Source organism: Ambystoma mexicanum, chromosome 3p, assembly GCF_040938575.1.
Source record: "Ambystoma mexicanum isolate Mex_15411 chromosome 3p, UKY_AmexF1_1, whole genome shotgun sequence".
NCBI classification, from domain to species: domain Eukaryota; kingdom Metazoa; phylum Chordata; class Amphibia; order Caudata; family Ambystomatidae; genus Ambystoma; species Ambystoma mexicanum.
The window spans coordinates 529,963,245-529,984,119 of record NC_090925.1 but is presented as its reverse complement, the minus strand read 5'-3'; the positions used below and the strand labels follow the sequence as shown (position 1 = coordinate 529,984,119).

Here is a 20,875-nt window from a genome sequence, read left to right as displayed (position 1 = left end):
ACACAGTTTGAGGCTTTAAACTAGTCACAGGTATTCAAATAACAAAGTAAGCAGAGAAGATGTGGTCATCATATCAGGTGATTAGATATGGCATTGGCAACTTTACATACATACATTCCTTTCCTTTCCTACACTGTTGCCCTCTCCCCCCTCACCCCTTTCAGATCCCCCTCCCATGGAGAAGGCCCTTCTCCAAAGTGGTTAGCACCCTCCCTCAAATCCCCCAAACACCACCTGGAATGTAAATGGCAGGTTGATCCGTCCCCCCTTAACAAAGTCAACCTATCCAGGCAGATCAGGGTCTACAGGGCCGAAGTAAGGCAAGCCAACAGATCTTTCTATGGTTCCCGAATATCCAACGTCCTCAACCCCAGCAGGGCACCCCACAAGATCATTGTGGAATTCAAGGCCCCTCCCTGCTCTTCCCCATCCACCCCTCACTCCCAATCACTCTGCGATGCCCTGTGAGACCACCTTTATAACAAATAATTCCTGGTGGGGACATCTACTTTTGTGTTACACCTTTACAACATCGCCATCATAAGCAACCTCTCCATCAGCACTAGATTAGCAACATTCCCCGCTCAACCTCTCCCTCTCCTCTCCCACCCCTCCTGTCCTGCCCCTCCTACATCCCCTCATCCCTCCTTTTCCTCCATCTCCCATCCAGAATTTCTGCAGCTACTCTCAAGCAGTGCCCCTCAGGATCCCCTGGAGAGCTCTGCCCCCTTTCGAGCCTAAAAAACCTCCTCTCCTCCACTTGCACAGGCAGAATCTCTAGATCAATAATTAACTTTTCTCTATCATCTGGCATTTTCCCAGTAGCTTTCAATACCTCTCATGTCAAACCTTTACTCAAGAAACCAATCCTTGACACCCCTCCTCCCATCTGACTACCACCCAATCTCCAAAAACTTCTTCATTGCCAAACTCTTAGATCACACAGCATACTCCCAACTTTCACTTTACACAGAATCCCACAGCCGCCTCAACCCTGCCCAATCTGGCTTCAGACTGCTCCAATGAACCGAATCCTTCCTTTTTTTTCATTTGGGATGACGTGAAAAGAACAGCAGCCTCAGAAGGATGTGCTGCCCTCATCCTCCTTGACCTCTCGGCAGCTTTAGACAAAATCAACCTCTCGGCTGCTTTCGACACAATCGACCACGCCACCCGCATAGACGGACTCCACCCCATAGGAATCTATCTCTCATGGGGTCCACTAGGGATTAGGTCTCTCCCACTTCCGCTTCCCCTCAACCGAAGCCCCCTCTCCACACTCATCCACTCCCACAACCTTACTTGCTACAACTAGGCCGACGACACTCGGATCATTGTGGAGAATTCAAACTCCCCGGCCTCTCTGCACCCAGAACTTGCCTACTGCCTCTCGGTTATCAACCACTGGAGGACGTCCACCCACCTCCTCATTAATCCAGGCAAACGTGAAATCCTGATTTGCAGCAAAATAGCACTCTTCCCCCAACCCACTCCCGAACCCCCCTCCCACAGCATCCACCTCAGTAAAGAACCTGGGATGCACCCCCAGCTTACTCTCTCTCGCCACATCAACACCGTCTCCAGATCTTGTCACTATCACCTCTAAATTCTCAGGCAAATCTTCCCCTGCCTGTCATACCCCCACATAATCTCTGCAATCCTGCCCCTCCTCCTCTCTCAGCTAGATTATGCCAACTCCCTCCACTTAAGCACCCCTACCTCCCAGCTCAGAAAGCTCCTAAAGATGCAAAACTCTGCAGCAAGCCTCCTCCTTGCCCTTTCTCTAAGAGAATACATAACCCCTGCACTCAGGGTGCTCCACTGGCTCCCAATCAGCGAAAGGGACACTTTCAAAGCCATGTCCATCACCCACCGTGCCCGCCACAAGAAAGGCCCTGGATTCCTCCAAAACCAACTCTCTCTCTGTCAACCCAACAGAATCCTCAGATCTGGCTCTACATGCCTCTTGGTGGTTCCCCCACTCAATGTCACTAGGAGGATCATCTTTCTCGGTTCAAGTACCCACAATCTGGACCTTCTTCTCTTTGAACCTCCACCTTTCAACCAAGACCAACAAAATTCCAAAGAGACACAGACACTTAACACAAATCCTGAAGGTTCGAAAGAAGGGCCTTTAGACGGCTCCTTAAAAGATCTGGACTTTTTTGTGATATCGACACTAACCAATATATTAGTTGTTTTCATTAAACTTTACAAACAAATGGCAGAACAGATAAAAGATCATACCACAATTCTTGCTATGTTGCACTCAAAGATGATCTATCTCAAAGGTTTTGTTAAGAATACAACAAGATTTGGACACCAGCACAGCATGGGTGTCCTCGCTATTACACACGATATTGGACGCAATTATAAAAGAAAAACAAGTGCGTCGACAGTCCAGAGCATTTGACGCAGCAGAATTTAATCAACAAACAATATCATCTTTCAAAGCTCCGCTATCAACAGCATCACAAACTGATCCCATAGACCAGGAACAGATACATTTGGACTTGGGAGACCCCTTTAACATAGGGGAACCAAACAGGCATGGGCTCGAAATACAATCACGCCCGGTGTCAGTTGGTACAGCAACTCATTCCCCCCCCCCCCCTGCAACGGGTGTAGAGGACGACTCGAGATGTCCCGCAAGGGAGAATCTCGTTACTGAAAAGGACCCGGCGAAAAGACAAACGAAAAGGTAACCACCAACGGACAATTGTCCGGTTCGGTTATGAAGGTACAATCAGAGAAAAACACAAATGACCTAGAAAAGCAGATGTGTGCCATATTCTTAAAAACAACTAAGAACAATACTCGGACTCCACTGTTACCATCAAATAATGAGAGAGCCAATGAGAAAACACGGACCCTCAAGAAAAAAGTAGCAGAGGTTAAATGAACCCAAGTAAAGAAGACTAAAACTACCTCTTCCTATTAGACAGAGACTGAATGGAACCAAAATCTTTATTAGAAACATCACACTCCTGAAACCAAATCAGCTCACAAAGGTAGTAAGGGACCCAATGTTGACACCAAGGATGACAAAACCAACAGAGAGCTCTGTCATTACCCAGGAGCCCGCTATGGCTTCACAGTCAGAAGTGATAACGACAGCAGACTTAATGAACCTGTCAACATACACAATAACGGCATCGGATCACTCCGACGATGCTTATTTGGGAAATGAGGAGTCCACTTGTGGTCCTGCAACTTCGGATTGCGAGGAAGACAATCGTGCGATCCAGAACTCTCGTTGGACGAAGCAACCAGTAGGACCAGCATTCCTAAATCGAATATACAAAGACCAACCACCTAAGCACTTTGGCGCTAGAACGTAGAACACAGGAGGTACAATGGAGCCAATCATCGAAATAGACCAACTGTGGTCCAGATAGTAGCAGCCACAGGAAAAACTAAAACTGAGGCTTATGACCATCACACAAGAATCCCAAGAGAACAGAGCCTCCTTCAATACAAGGAGAAGCAACACTAAAACGAGATCACCGATTAACAGGGGACCAGAAAACGGAAGCCCGGTCACTCAAACAAATATAAATCAAATCAGGAACTGGTCACTGATGAACGGGCACGAACATGGAGAGACAGCTAGTCCTCCCAAACATGACAGTTATGTGATATCACCACTGAGCATTGTGAGACGGAAAGAGGTGCCTACAGCAAGTAACGTGACAACCGTGCAGCCCTCTGTTGTTCACCAGGAAAGGGTCCCAAATGGTATATCGGAAGTTGAAGATAAGCCAGCCCTATTGGTCAGCTTGGAAAGAGTGATTACATCAGACGATGGGCTAAGCTTGAATAGAGGAAACCTAATCAGGCTGTTCCATCACCTCCATGCCCTCAGGTTGCTAACGTCTGATGACCTAGTTACTATCGAATTCCCGGAAGAGGATAGAACGGACAGAGTGATTATTCACCTATCCAGCTCACTCATCAAGCACCTACTACTTGAAGAAGTACAGAGATTGAGACCTATGGGCTTTGACCTAATTGACCACAAAAAAGTGGTGCTAAACATCCGGGAAGTAGCAAGACCACAGAGGACTCTAAAAGATCATGGGTGGGAGACGGCGCATTGTTTATAACAAAGAGCGAGTTCACTCTAGAGAGAGAGCAGCTCACCCAAGAGGGGAGAGAGAGCTGCCCCAAGTCCGCTCTAAAGTGGTGACAAAACCAAACCCTGTGGACGAGGGCTTTGAACAACATTGGAAATGGCTTGCAGGGCTATTAGCCACAAAAATGAATAAGCCATAGTGTAAACAACTACACATCAACATCCCTCTAACTATGGCAAGTTAGAATACACAGTGGTTTGCTCACCTATTTCTTAGAGAAGACTTATTAAAGACAAAATATGACATCATTTGTCTTCAAGAGACTTGGTTGTGAGACCCGCCACTTATAGAGGGATACACCGTCCACCTCAATCCAGCATTCAAAGGTCAGAGAGGCAGACCCATTTCTGGCCTACTGATAGCCATCAAGAATACCACACGTTTTGAGATCTTGGAAATTAGCAACCCTAACCACCATATTCAATCGGTGGTTGGTAGAATGACGGTAAGGCCTTATATAGAGCCATTGACAATTGTCATTACAAACCTATATTGGAACCCTGTAAACCAAGAACTAGAAGACCTACCAGATCAGGTCATGCAGTGGGTGGACACCCGGAGGGAAAAGTGGAAGGATCCCCACTTCATCCCCTGTGGAGATTTGAACTGTCACGGCTGCAACAACAAGGGCTGCAACACTGATGAGGATCCCGTCAAAACAACAACTGCAAGGAAAAGAGGTATACTATGGAGAAGAGCTGCCACATCAAGGAACATACAAATCCTGACAGACAACAGTACCGGAACCATGCCTGGCACTTTAACGTAGAGAGGAAAGAAGGGGTGCCAGGTAATAGACTACATCTGTGTATCCCAGAACATCACAAGGTACCCTATTACAATGAGCGTGGAAGTGAAACCTCAAAGCAATCACAATCTTTTAAGTAGGAGTTGCACATTTATCAAATTATCAAAACTAGCAGACAAGCTCAAAACGGCTACATGAATAAAAGCCCAAAATAGAACATCGGGAACAGCGGATTACACGTTTTTTTAAAAAGCATTTGAAATCAAAAGTGGGAATAAAAACAAGCTGGGATTTGTCCATTGACACACCTTTGACCCGGCCATGTGGGAACAAAAGAAAAGAATGGGTGCACAGATACAGGCATTAAAACATGAAACACAGTCACAAAGATGAATCCAAATCAATAAAATAAAGCAACAGTACAGAAGCTGGTGAAAACATGACAAAAGAACGACCCTCCGGCAAGATGCAAAATCCATGCTACACAAAATCAGATCGAAAAATGGTCCATCATTAACAATTTAGACGCACCTCAGGAGCTACTGGTGTCTAATCCTATCACAGCAGAATGTTGGTTATCCCACTTTGCTAAATTTTTTGACCGTGAGTCTCCGGAAGTAATATCGCTAACAACTACGAAAAGTGCCTGGATCTACCCAAACATCAACTACTGGGCAATTAAAGAAACGATAGACAGGCTGAACAGGTCTAGAGCGCCGCGGCCGGATGGGTTGACAAACATAATGTTGAAGGAAGACGCGGCTCAATAGTCTAAGATCTTAAGATCTTAATGACCATATTTGCTCATATTACATGCAAAAAAGAAGTTGCAGCTTCATGGCAGACCACAGTAATAATCCTGATCTTCAAAAGGGCTCAAGACTGAACCCAAACAACTACCGGCCCATAGCACTGTTGGATGGTGTGGGCAAGGTGTTTAATTCTTTTGTTCTGAAGTCACTGGGAAAGTGGAGCAGTGAAACTAATCATAGAGACATCTGGCAAAATGGGTTCATTAAGGGAGTTGGAACTTCCTTAAACATCTTCTTCATTAACATCTTCAAGGCACAAGCAGAGCGCAATAAAGGGAAGAAAGTCTACATGACTTTCATTGCTCTCACCGAAGCCTTTGACACAGTAAACCGGCCCAGGCTTTGGTAAAAAATGAAGCAGTGGTTCTGTCCAGCCTTCATCCTAGAGCCCATCCAAGATCTGTACTCTGGTACATCTATACGGATAAGAATGGACAGATTTGGTCTGCTGTCAAGGGAAATTAGAACAAATAAAGGGCTAAAGCAATGCTGTCCCTTGGAGCCTGACCTATTTGACCTGTTTATTTCAGACATCGAAACAGCATTCAATAACACCAGATGCTTTACGCCAATCATCAGAGGTATTAAAATAGGTTGTTTGCTCTCCGCGGACGAAGTGGTTCTACTGGATCAGACTCCAGTAGGGATGCAACGAAAATTGGAGGCTTTCCAGAATCATGTAGCGCTAAATGGGTTCAAAATGAATCCGTTGAACTCAAGGATTATTGCCTTTGGAAAACAAGCAGGAGTAACTTGGAAAAATCCAACACATGGAGACTAGGAGAAAAATAAATTCCACAAATATCAGCATTTACATACCTAGGGGTATGTTTAAATACGAGCAAAATTGACAGCCCAAGGCCAGATAGCTTAAAATCTAAAGCTATAAATCTAGCCATTCAGGGACTGTTGCTGATGTAAAGATACTGTGGGTTCACACTGAGACCTCATCGATTTCTATCAGTTGAAAGCCCTCCCTATTTTCACATATGGTGCAGAAACGGTATTCTCATTTCGCACAGACAATTGGTCTGTCATTGAAGGGATTTTCTGGAAAAGAGTTTTGAGAGTCCCATTAGGCACACCAATCCAATGGAGCTGGGTCTGACAGCTATGAAGACCACTGATACTTGGAAATCGTTAGCACTTTATAGGAAATGCCTGTTAGCACCAGCGAGTGGAGGTTTTTCAGTATTAAAAGAAGCGTTTACTCAACACAACGAAGTGATTCTTTCTGACTGGAAATCGATTTGTCAAGCCATCATCGTAGAAACTGACCAAACCCTAAAGGAGAATCCTGATAAGGTCAAACAGAAATTGTACTCCAATGACTGGATCTCAACTCAAGAAGAGAGACAGGGTCTGAAAATGTATGCTAAACCATTCTCTGAGGCAAAGAAGTTAAACACGCTCCCAAAATATCTTGAGTCATTTCCAAATTGGTCTTTAGGGACTACTACTTGAGATTCAGATTGAACCTACTGCTGACCACGGAGATACTCAGCGTTAGGTCCAACTACACTTCTAATGCAAACTGCACACTATGCCAATGAGGGGGCACTGTCGTGTCACTAAAGTACTTAGTATTATTATGTCCGATAATGGACAAAAAGCGATTCCAACTCATGGCAGAATTCACCAAGAATTACGCCGGAAGGACAGCAGAAGATTGGTGGTTGTTAAGGGGTAACCGTATTTCACTCATTTTGGCATTTGTGAAACTGCTGATTGAAATCTTCTCTACAATCAAGTCTGGCTAACCAGAAGAGGACAAGAGAGGGAATGATGAAGAGAATAGAAAAAGGGAAAAAAGGTTTAATAAGCAGACTTGTTTCTTCTTTTGCTGGGTTTAACATGAGGTCATAATTTTAAGGAACACATTATGGCAAAAGGTTTTTCTTTATTGTAGAACCAAATAAAGCCTAAAATTTTGTTTTATTAAATTACAAACTGAAAATAATGCATGTAAACCAGGGACCACCCTGATCTGAAGATATGTGTTGCAGTTGGTATAACAAGTAAGTACACACTGCACAAAGGTTACTGCAGTGCAGATAAGTGGACGCCTTGGCTGTCATCTGCATGTCATTTGCACCTTAAAGAATATGACGCCCAAACTATAGTTTGCCAGCAAGTGGTAAAAATGACCGACCTTCAGGCAGCTTGCAATACTCCAGTAATTGTGTGATTTGATGCTGCTGCAGTATGATGTCGGTTTTCAAACGCATAATTTGCAACCAATCACCACCCAAGCAAGGTCACTTAGTGTGTTTTAGCTGAGATTTCTATATGTACCTAAACGTCAGAATTAGCAGCTTCTGACTATGTGGTTCTCTATTAAATTAATCAATTGGTGAGACTGATTCAAAGTGTTTTAGTGGAAGTACAACAAGTGATTTTCTTAGGTGTTTCTTCATATGACTTTATTATTTAAATCTTATAAAGTGTGGGCAAATGTGGTTGCTCCTACTTTTTTTTTTTTTTTTGCCAACGTTTTTGACAACGTTGTTTTATTTGATTAGTAGATTTAAAGTTGCACTGTCATATATACATGATTATCTCAAGGTCAGCGTTTGCAGTAAATGGTAAGCACACACTGAAAATACGTTTTGGATTCAATTCAACTGGCTGCATTTTCATAGTTTTAATCAATCCTAAAATCTGAAATATCCATTAGCATTTTTTAACACACATGTCATATTGCAGCTGTGCGTTCTTACTTGTTTGTGTGTGTGTGTGTGTGTGTGCTTCTCTGATGCATACATTAGACCATAGGCATATGAATGAAGCACCAATACATGAGCAGATCCCTGCTAATCCACCTGTCTGCTAGTCCTGACTGGTGGCATTGTTGCCCTCAGAGTCACACAGGGAACCACACCCCAACCCCCCTTGACCAGTCACCGTGTAGTCCTCTGCCGTCCTCGCACTTACTCAGAACCCTGCTGCCCTGACTACACCTCCCCGTTCCCCTTCCCGGCACTTTTCATTGCACGATCTGAATGTCACAAGGCCTAGTAAGATTGTTTGTCTTGTCATATATCTATCTCCCCTCCTTGTCTTGTCTAGTGGTGCCTAGAAACACTTGTGTAAAGGAGCTTTATAAATACCAAATCATATCATATCATAACACTGTAGAGGTGGAGCTAATTACCCCACCCAAAGCTCCTCCCCCATGTTGCCTATATGTTGGGAGCCAGAGTGTGAGACACGTGCAGTGACAGTGAAACTACCTATACCACACAGGATCATGGATGCAAGATTCCCATTTAGAAAGCCATACATGCACTCTCGAATATATGATGGCCATTTGAATGAAATCCAAAGAAAGTGAGGGAAAAAAGCGAGGGAGCAGACTGGTAGCATCATATGGAGGCAGAGCTGACACACCTATACAAAGATTGAAGAGTGTAAGCATTCTATAGAATCAAAGGAGAAGGTGTCAAAGATGAGCAACATTTCGGGCTCGAGATGAAGATGCTCATGCTACAGAGATAAAGAAGATGTTAAGTCATTTTACAATTGTACAGTTGCAGTACCGCAAACAGACAAAGGGCCTCATTACGAATCAGGCGTTAAGGGGTTAACGGCGCCGTAAATGGCGCCGACCCTTAACGCCTGATTACAAGGTCCGTTAGCGCCATGGTGATATTAACGCCTGCTTTTTGCAGGCGTTAAAATCCATGGCGCTAAGGGACCATGGCGCTAATTACGCCACCGTAATTTACGGTGGCGTAATTAGCGCCTTCCCCACTCCCATTATGCCCTATGGGGCAAAAATGGGAATGGGGAAGGGTAAAATGGGAAATGGGGATTTACCGCCCCACTCACCTTGGAATGGGGCGGTAAATCCGCCATCCACCATGGTGTAAACATAGTTTACACCATGGTGGTAAGGGTACGACCCAGGCGGTAACTTACCGCCTGGGTCGTAATGAGGCCCAAAGTATTCTTGAGGCTGGCTACGTAGTGAATTAGATTGCGGCGATGCGCCAATGTAAATGCATAGGAATGTATGGACTGCAGATATTCCACGACGCACTTTTAGTAGAGTTGTGCCTAGGAGAACAGAAAGGTTTTTAGTGTGGCACAGTTATACAAATAAGCTAATAACGAAAATGAATTGAAGAAAGGCATGTTTGGCCCAGCACCAGAAACTCAAGGTCATTCCGAGCCTGGATGTTCTTGCAGAAGTTGCAGAACCATGTGAAGGGAGCAAACTCCTGATTGAGGTGAGGTACAAGAACATTAAAGACGTCAGAGGTTCTTCATTTAATAGAGTTTAATGCAGCAAAATTCTCTGAAACATGGTCTCCAGTCACGTGGTTTGATGGAAATAGACATGGGGATGAGCTAAATTGAAACTAACGGACAGAGTATGCCTATACTCCCTTTTCTTCTCAGGTTCAGAGAACATTTACAAGGCCAATCTTCAAAGGGCTAATTGACTGGCATATGGCAAGAGTGATGACAGATGGAAGGCTAATGAGGTGGGAAGCTATGGTTATCCTGTGTGCCGTTGGCATAGGTGGAATATTATAGAGGGGTACAAGGGTGCCAGCCAAAAGTAGAGGGCCATGTTGTAAAGATCCCTATAGTTTGTATAAACAATGGGACGTTGTGTATTTGATGATGTGCGTAGTGACCTGCACTACGGAAGGGCTTAGTTACCCACCTGATGTTAGAGGTCCAATCACTCTCCCTAACCAGTATGGAACGTATACCTAGATGTTCTCGTTAAGCCTATCACTTTCCCAAGCAGGTTTTTGTAGTATGCCATGTAGGTTGACATCAATGATGACGAGATTTTATTATATAAGCTAAGTTCTTTAAGAAATGCATTGAATAAGAGGATCTAGCATGTTTGTTGCGCTCCCTGTTTTAGATAATTGAGATTAAAACAGTTTACTTCGACAACTTCCTGAGATTTTTGATGTTTGAGTATATTCTGCATCCCCATCTATCATAGAGTATTTCTACCCCGTCTTGTGGGTACACAAGTTCAACACTCAGACATATGATGACAACATTATTTTACTGGCAACATCCAAACATAATACACTCTTGGCATAAAAGCAGTTTTATGTCATTTCAACAGAAAAAAAGCGCTTCTTTGTAATTTACTAAGTGTATATTTCTTGGAATTATACTTCATTTGTTTTTGGGGGGTTCCCCATGCACCCTCTTCCCCTTTACTACCACCCCAACCAAACCCCATCCCCACCCCCCTTTTCTCCCTTAATCCACAAATACCTACACAACTTCAAAGTAATTACAAGTAATATACATTCATTAAATTACAACAAAATATGGGCACCTACACACTGAATATATTTCTTGTAAATAATGATAAAATCTAGAAATATGATGCCAGCATCCATATATTACCGGCACTCAGACATACTAAGCCGACAAATGTCATATGATGAGGTACCAGTTCCTATTGACAGGATACCTTGTATATGATGGCAGTAACTAGGCATACAATGGCTGCACCCTAACAGTTCTACTAGCACCCACTAAGCAGATTATGGGGTATTACGGCATCATCCAGGCATTGGGTTGCAAGACCTTCTCTGAGCATATTATTGGTACTTTGAAGAGGCAACTTGAGCATTCAGCAGAGCTCTCCCCTGTGATATCAAGGGCTTTTGGTGTAAGCTCTGTGAATTTGATTAAATGATGCACATGCACCGGTATATATCTGCCACCTTGTTATATTTCTCATGAAATTGAGTAGGTTAATATACAGAGGCTGGTGCAACTGAACCTCCTTCTAAAATTTCAGATAAGATGTTGATCACTACTGAAGGTGGCAATAAGTGGAGTAGTGGCTTCATCCATAGAGACAAAACAGACCCAGCGACAACCACTTATGACTTCTTATACAAACTACAGTACTACGGTTATTTTAGTGGCATATTACATTTTGTTACACATTCTACAGTTGCACAAGTGTCATTAAGGAGCAGCTATGGAACATGTTTCCTTGAATACTACAAATGTAAAATACAACTATGCAAAATTGTTCGCCCGTGTCTTTCTCAAAGAACTTAATGAGTGGATTGATATTAATTATACTCTTCCCATAAACCAAACAGGTTTTAGAAGAAACTTCAACACAAGTCATAATCTAATATGTTTAACCTCCACAATAGAATACGCATAGAATTGCCGCCATCTTCCAGTGTATGCTGCCTTTGTGGATTTTAGTGCGGTATTTGACACGGTAATGAGGAACAGATTGAGCAACAAACTTGTGGCATGGAATGTTCCTCGTGGCCTGTTAAAAATGATTCAGCTCTAGTATACTGACACTAGGGTAAGAGTGCGGACTGATAACCATGGTCATCTTTCTGATCCCTTTAATACAGTTCGAGGAGTAAACAGGCATGCCTACTAGCAGCAACACTTTTCAACTTATACCTAGTCAATTTAGTGACAACTTTCAACTGTTCCAATGTATGCCCAATCAAGTTTGGGACTTTGAAATATAGTTGGCTAGGTTACGCAGATGACTTGCTCATAGTCGACTATATACTTAAGGGATTACAGGTTTTGTTGGACACTTTGTCTGATTACTCGAAGTTGAATGGGCTGTGCAGTAACATAGAAAAAAATAAAATTGTAGCTTTTTTGCCTAAAGAAATGTTGCAGAAAAAATCTAAGGCAACATGAGCAATAGATAAGAAAGTTGTTGAACAAGTAACGAGCAACTGTTTTTTGGGAGTTATAATAGATGAAAAGTTATGCTAGAAAGAACAAATGCAAGCTACAGAGAGCAAATGTACGTCAATAGCACACACAGTGAGCATGTTTATTGGTCGCCAAAGTGGTATCTCAATCAAGACGATACTGTTGCTTTATTCCTCTAAAATAGCGTCTTGTATGTTATATGGTACGGAAGTATCGGGGCACAAATTCATGTACGATTTAGGTAAACTGGAAGCAAAAATTCTGAGATTGCTTTTTCGAATGTCTCCATCGCTACCCATTGAATTTCTCCTATAAGAAATGTCCCTTATGAAAATCTCTGGAGTTTTTTAATACAATTTGTCCACAATGTTTGAGAAATTACTATGTTTAAACAACATGACAATCATGAATGTGAAATGGATTCTTTTAAGAAAATGTCTATCTCTGCCCAGACAGGGATTCTGGGTTTGCTTTATGAGATACACAAGAAATGGGTCACTGGAAATGTGTCTATTAAAAAATACAATGGGGGTCATTATGACCCTGGCGCTAAGGGGTTAATGGCGCCGTAAAAGGCTGCAGCGCCGTTAACCCCTTAGCGCCTAATTACGAGGTCCCATTGCGTGTCCCGACCTTAACGGCTGGTCTGGACCAGCCGTTAAAGTAGGGACCCGCAAAGGGACCTTGAAGGTAATTACGGTACCGCAATTTGCGGTACCGTAATTACCACCTTCCCCAGTCCCATTGAGCCCTATGGGGCAAAATGGGAATGGGGAAGGGCCAATGGTGCAATGGGGAATTTCTGCCCGCCAACCTTGGAATGGGGTGGTAATTCCCCATTGCACCATGGCGGACTCGTTACAATACCGGCAGCAACCATGGTACTAATAGCGCCATTGGTTACCACCGGTGTTGTAATGAGGGCCAATGTCTTTAGGCCAAAGAAACATGATAGATAATAATTATCGTGCGAGAGACATGGTACACTTAGCATCCCTATCCATTAGTAGTACTTATATGACTTATTGGCTAGAGAGATCAAATTGTGGTACTTATGTTGATGCATACATAAATAGTGAAAGTATGAGGAATTATTTGTTGTGTAAGTTCAATCAAGCTGAAATAGCGGAAATTATAGGAGCACAAAAACATCTTAAACGTGAAGAGCCTACCTGTCGCCTCTGTGGCAGTAATGTCTTCGAAACTGTAGAACATGTTTTATGTAGCAGTGAGAGTTTGGTAATCTTGCCAACAAGAGCTATGCGAGCATACTCAAACAACAGTGATTTCTCATCTCCAACATAAATGTGGTCCGGACTGATGTGTGGAAATGATATCAATCTTATTTATGATGTTATGCGCCTTTTTAAAGAGATTATGGACATTTCTTAATTGATATATGTATGAACATTTCGTTTAGTATGATACCTCCTTTTTAAGACGTTATGGTTTTTAATCTGTTTTTATGATTCTTCTTAGTTGTAAATTGAATATGTATGTATAAAATGTCAATGTGATAAATGTTATATACACAGCCCAATGTGGGTATATGTATTTAAATAAATAGAAAATGCAACTATTCCAGTGTAGGGTGCTGGAATTCCCACTGACACTTGACTATCAGGAGGAGGAGTAGTGTGTTGTTGGATTTTGTGAGGCAGACAGGGCTGTGGGAGGAATTGTGAGTTTTACGTGGGTTGAATGCTGAATGGTGGATAGGTGCACATCATCCAATTGGATGGGGAAGCGCCTGCGTGGGTCCGCCCACGCCTACACTAATTTAAAGAAAGAAAGGAATCTATCCATGGATGGCACACACGATGTACCTCGTCATTTGTTACCGCGAACCCCAAGTAATATAAGCTTTTAATAAAGTGATGTTGTATCTTTAATGATAATGCCATGATCATGGGAAACCACCATGAGACTTCCTGAATTCCATATTTTTGTTTTAAGTTCTTAGGTGTTTGGGGATCCCAACCCGCATAGTCACCAATTTTCTCTCCGCTCATGACACCAATCGAAATCTGTGGCTTGACCAACATTTCGACACCTCTGGACAACTCGTGGCGGAGACTTCTGACAGTGTATGGTATGACTTGAGATCTGTTCCTCCATGACATGTTACTGGAGTGTAACCTAAATGCCTATAGAGGCAAGCAGTTTCTCATGTGCTTTACACAGGTAGAAATGCAGAGCAGATGGAATTAATCTTGTCAAAGGTCGTAACAGTGCATGGCAAAGAACCTCCTAAAATGTATGCATCAGCCATAAGAAGTGAATCCATCTGTTTCCCATATTAGTGGAGTTTAACATGACACCTATAATATAAAGATGGTTCAAGTGAGTGAGACGTCTGAGGGACAAAGTCATTTAAGCTTTTAAGCAAGAAGAATGGGTGTGTAGGCTTTCCCCACAATATGTCAACGAATACAAGACACCAAAACATGCTAGACTAAAGTTGTTATTGCAAGGTTGAGTCAGTATCCTCTAATAGTCAGGAAACCAACATCTGTTATGAGATATCTAACTGAATGGTCCAGAGCACGGCTAGACAAACTGTCAACCCCTAGATAGCTAAGCATACAATTCCCAAGAGCCCTGGCAAATGACCATCTTGGTTCGTCTGAGTTGTGGGCCGAAGCTTAATGAAGGGTGACTGGCTGCCTATACCTGGTTCTGCAGAGAACTAGCAATTAGGGATCAAAGCCATTTAGGGGTAACGTTATTATATCAAGAACCTGTGTTCTCATTTGAGGGACCTGTTCTTCCTAGCAGGATCCTGATTCAAGTAAATATGCCCAGTCATGGCCAATAAAAACAGCCTTAAGGCACATTCATATTAGAATTTTGGGCTGGTTGGGCTGCTTCCTTTCTCACAGTAAGCAGTGTACTCATTAGACCTATGTGCTTGATACCTTGGTGGTCATCTGAAAACGTACACAAAGCTTCCCTGTGTAGTCCCTCATTATTCTCTTTTTACAGATCTGCGCCCTTATGGTGAGTATGCAACCTTAGCCTTACAGCAGATTCAGATATATTAGTGATAGTGTCTTAGTGCCCCCCACCTGTGCTTGCTTAAATGATAAGTATGACCTTTCAGGTAAGCATAGTCACTAAATGTTTTTTTTTTTTACTGTTCTAATATGCTATTGGGTATCATGGAGTATCCTTAAGCCATTTTCACGGTATCTTGGTTCTTTGTCATCTACAGAACAATGGGGTACTTTGCTGTTGTGTTGATGTGTGGAGAGTGGAAGGAATTGGGCTATGTGTGCTGGTATGTTCAAAGGTGAGTTGTGTTGCGGGCTCCTGGGTATGAGTATATGTAGCAAGACGGGTTAATGATACATTTAAGAACATTAACACCCTGTATTCCTGCCTGCCTAACAACTGGATCAAGCCAACACTGTGCTTGTCATTATACTGTGAGCCTGATACAAGGGACCCCATTTCCCCTTGTCCGACATCTTACACAGGCTTCTATTTAATACCAGAATCTTTTTCAAAGTCATTACATCTTTTATGAATCCCTTTAAGCTATGTCCCCTTAGATATCTATGGAAATGAAGTCAGGAATCCATTGTTCAGCTAACCATCACCTTCTATTCATGTCCTCACCTTGGCTAGTGTCCGAGTGAATCCCATGTCCCTGAGGTAGTGGCATAGCTTTGGAACCAGATTCCCATCCCCTCGACACTTTTCTTGCTGCTATCAGAGAGTCCATCAGATCCATTTCATCAAACAACAAAGTCGTCTTTCTGGTGCTACATATATATTTTTTTACATTTATTAGGCCAAAAAGCTGTTACATTTGCAATGTTTGGGTCAAAAAAATCTATAAATACATGAAATTGTAAACATGTTTACAGTCTCGTTTTGCATCAGGCGGAGCATTAAAGAGAAGCATGAACATGAGGCATGATACTTTCACACCTCCTTTCAATGCTCTCCCCGGGTTTTAGTTCATGGAAGAGTCATAGGGGAACAGATCAGAGATTATATCCTTGATCTGCTCACCGCCTCCATCTTGTGAGTGCACCTTGTTGTACATCAGCATGATGGGCAGGCAGATTCTAGAGGAATCCCACTATTAAAAGCCACCTAGAAAGCGTATTAGGCAGGCAGCGTTTACATTTCCATGAGACAGAGTGGAAAAATGAAAGACTGAAAATGAGCTTGCCTTTCCATGTTTTTGCCTATACTATTAATACAAGTTTGGATTTGTTTAGGCTACATCCCTGATCTAACAGCCCGAAATTCTGATACAAGAAACAGGCTGTATTTGGGCTTGAAATTCAATTTATAATAAATTAAGAATCAAATTCCAGAGGTGGTCCTCGAACATTATTTTGGGGAAGTCACCAACCATTTTGTATAATCACAGGCCCCTTTTCTGCAAAAAGAAAAATAACTTGCCTGTAAAGCTCTCACTAATTTCTTAAACACACGCAAACATGCAAATACATCAAAACTATTTGCCGCATGGCTACCCCCATTCTGGGTACCAGGTCCGGGTTCCCTGAATGGGGAAATACCGGGACATTCCGACCTTGGAGGGCCCGGTATTTCCCCATTAAGGAAACCCATGGGGCTCAATGGGAATGGGGAGCATGCTAACAACGGGCCCGTTAATGACGGGCCTGTTGTTAGCATGCTGGGCCGCTCGCAGGACCCGCTAAGGACGTCTGGTAAAACCAGGCGTCCTTGGTGGGTCCCACGAGCGGACCTCGTAATGGTGCAGTAGGGGATTAACGGCACCGTTAATCCCCTACCGCACTCCTCATAATTGTTAGGAAAGATTTCATATTGTATGTAATTTTCCCTCCATGTGGCCACCCCCAAACTTTTTGCTGCTGTTTTACACCCTGATCTAGACTTTGCCAGAGAAGCGCAGCCTTCCGCCGCACTCCTCTGGGCTTTCGCTCAATTCTTATGGGGAAACTGACATGCCCTTAAGACAGTCAGTACTGGGAGACTTTGTTTCCCTTAGTCCTTTCCTCATGTTGCAGCTTTTGTGCAACATGAAGCAAGACTGCACTGTAACTTACTTTACCACGCTCTTGGGTCTCTAGTCATTCCAAAGGCCCTAGAAACTGTCGCTGGACTTATTATGCACTGTGCAGGTGTGTCACGGACAGGACTGGTGGCAGCTATCGCTTCTCTTGTGTTTTGAACCCTTTTTCACCATGTTATCCGCGCTTACTGCATTTGGCACAAATGAGTGGCCTGGCCCAAAATGGCCATGCCACGAGGTTCTTTGTCCTGTCCTCTGACCGTCTTGCCCCTTCACCTTCCCAGGTCGAGCACCCAAAGCTTTCGCGGGCTTCTGCATGCCTTGTGTGTATGCCTCCAGGATGTGGGCTGGGATTTCTGTTCCCAATACGCATCCTGGGTGCCAGAGAGTCTGGAGTGTCCTGAATACCTGGGACCACCGTGGTCCGTGATAGGTCCACGTATGGTGTGAGTGTATGTGAGCAGATCTCCCATTGGGTCCTCTCCGTTTTGGCGCGAAGGGAACTTTGGATAAGAGGAGGCTGAAAACACCACTACCATGTCGATTTCCTGAGTTCACACCGAACAAGGGATAAGGAGCCAAGTATCCTGCAACAAGAAGCTGAGTCGAGGAACCGCTGGTGACCCGCTGAAGGTTTGGCACCCTGAACTGCTGTCGTCCTGCGAGTCCCTTCTGCATCTGATCGTCCTAGAAGGTCTGCGAAGGCGCTTCGACCCATTGGAATAGTGGGATCAACTATTCCTGGCACCTTCATCAAACCCTGCCAGTAAGCCTCTTCGGAAGTGTCCCTGGGCCAACCAGTGGGCTGACCAGCTTACGCAGGACGCTTTGCTCTGTCACCACCGCCTTTTTGGGGAAGCCCTTGAAACTTGGTCTACTGCTTGCTCTGCGTCCTCGGCACCCTCACACCGAATTTCGTACACTTGGCATTCCCAGGTCTGAAGTGAGACGAGTGCGCCTGGACCAGAGTAAACGCAGTTGCCATGTTGCCCTGCTGCGGTAACAACCTGTGCACGTTCGCTGCATTTGGGACACCCTCGACCCTGCATCCTGATACACATAATCTACACGGTGCCGAGACGTCCTGATCATCGCAGCTGAACCTGCCAGCAACGTGTACTGAACTGGAGAAGTCTGGCTCTGCCTGCGTCGAGGACCGGTGAGTAGTCCATACCCCAAACGGTGGCCCTTTGCGCAGGAGCCCGTTTCTTTTCTACAACTGTTGCGAAATAGCGACTCTATCCCGCACTCTCACCCTGCCTCTGCCCACAAGTGGAGGCCTTGCTTGAGTAGTGGGGACTTGTTCTGCATCGCGTCATTCACCTTCCTGAACTGCCTGAGACCCTTGAAGAGACCCTACTCTATCCATTGGCACCAGCGCATGCAGGTACTTTTGAGCATAAGGCTCCTCTCTTCGTAGGGCCCGGACTTCCTCCTAGTTAGGTGTATTCCTGATGTCGAACTGGGTCTAATGATTACTTGCACTGCCTTTTTTCCTCCCCATCTAGGTGGTCTACGTATTCCGTGCTCATAACTCCTTAGACCCCTCGGTCTTGTATATATATTGTATTGATTGTGATGTGTTGGTTTACTTTAGTATTATTGTGATTCTTTGCTATGGTCGATGTTACAAAGGCCTTGTAATAAATGTGTCTATATTTTTAATATAACACCTGTTTGGAGTAATTTGTAAGTGTCCTTGCTTTGTGTGCTCATTGAGGTCTTTCAGTCACCCTCACCCCTCTTGAGACTTAGTCTTGACCGCCGCCATCGCTACCCTGGTTGGTCTGGCTTGTCCAGAGGTTACCCTGTTCCAAGAAACTAGGCTGGCCTATTGAACCTCTGCCCCTCCAGGTCCGAGTTCAGGAATCCATCTTAACAAATTGGTGGCAGCGGTGGGATAGGACTGAAGGAATCCAGTGTTGCGCATGAGCGAAGGCATTTCAAGTTATTCCTACCAGGACACATAGTGAATTGTCGTAGTATAACTTTTTAAAGGCCATAGTCCTATCTAACAGTATAGAAACAAGTACCTTGTTAACTTTAAATGCTTCTAAATCCGAAACATTGAAAACGATGTGTGCTGAGAGAGGTGTCTCCTCTCAAGGCACCAAAATGGAAATGATCCAAAGAATCATGGCCTGGCAAGAAGCTCAGCTTAGTGCTATGGCTTCAGAGGACAGTGCAGAAGGAGGTGGGGCTGCTCTCACTGGTAGAACTGACAGTTCTGCCGCTGCACTGGCCCACAGCGACCATGAGGACAGGGAGGATGAAGTGTCCAATGTTTCCTCTGCCAGTTCTGATGGGGAAGCCATGCTTGAATTCAAGAAGCAAGAGCTGCTGTTTAGGCAGAAGGAGCTTGAGTTCAAATTGACCAACTCCAGGAAGAGCTTGAGTTCAATAAGGCCAAGCTAAAGATAGAACAGGCAGAAAAACAGAAACAGAAAGACAGGGATCACCAGTTGGAACTGGCCAAGCTTCAAGTTGCCAATGGATCCAAGGGTCCTAGACATGGGTCTGGGGCCTCCTCTCATCCAAGGTTTCCAAAATATCTGCTCAGTGTGTATGAGGAAAAGAATGACATCATGGACTGGCGGAATGCGTTTGAGTATGCATGTGAAATTCAACAAGTTGACAATGCTGATAAAATTGCCTGATTACTTAGCAGACTACCCCATTCTGGCTGCAGTGCCATTATGGAAATGTCGAAGGCCGAGAGAGCAGATTTTGCAATGTTGAAGCAAACTCTCATTTTAAAGTTTGGAAAGACTCCTGCCCAATACTTAAAAAGATTCAGAGAGTATAAGAAAAAAGAAGGTGGTACTTGGGTATCTTATGTAACTGAATCCTTAAAAAACTTGACTGGCTGGGTCGAAGGTTATAAGGTTTCTACCTTTGAAGGTATGATAAGTCTTGTCATGCTGGAACATATTTTTGCATCTTCTTCCCCTGAGCTTAAGCAGCATTTGGCAGATTCAAAGGAGATAGATCCTAAGAAGCTTGCCATTGCAGCAGATTTATGGGTGTCGCATCGAGTGTCCCATAAGGACAAGACTCATCCTGGTAAAAGTCCAAAGATAAGGAGGGTGGGGAATCTGATAAACCTTCTTCCCAAAAGGGCCACAAAAAGAAAAATAAGGGTAAGACACAAGAGAACTCAAAGGGTAGTGGAGGTCAGCTTCCGAAACAGAACTATGGTTAACTCTGGTAAGCCTCCCTATGTAAACGGACCCAATGGATCTTGTTTTGCTCATGGAGCAACTGACCACGTGAAGGGGGATCCCAGATGTAAGGTCAAAACCTTGGGGGTCCACTCTGCTAATCTGGCCTTCTCCTCCTACGAGGAAGAAGAGATTACCAGAACATCCTTCTCCTCCGACTCCTTCCCCAGTGAGATAGAAGCTGAGGTAGTTTTAGTTTCCATGGGTTCCTGGGAGCCTAAAGTCGCAGAGGCTTATGCTAGGAT

The 20,875-nt window shown here is 44.0% G+C and overlaps 1 protein-coding gene across 3 annotated transcripts in view; it reads left to right on the top strand.

Annotated features, from left to right (window-relative positions):
• LOC138580590 (protein-glutamine gamma-glutamyltransferase E-like) overlaps positions 1-20,875 on the top strand; it is a 551,664-nt gene that overhangs the window by 393,914 nt on the left and 136,875 nt on the right. For all 3 annotated transcript variants that reach the window (XM_069651249.1, XM_069651251.1, XM_069651250.1), the window contains one exon: positions 14,349-14,484. In XM_069651249.1, the coding sequence (XP_069507350.1) occupies positions 14,349-14,484 (136 nt within the window). The remainder of the gene's footprint in view (positions 1-14,348; positions 14,485-20,875) is intronic.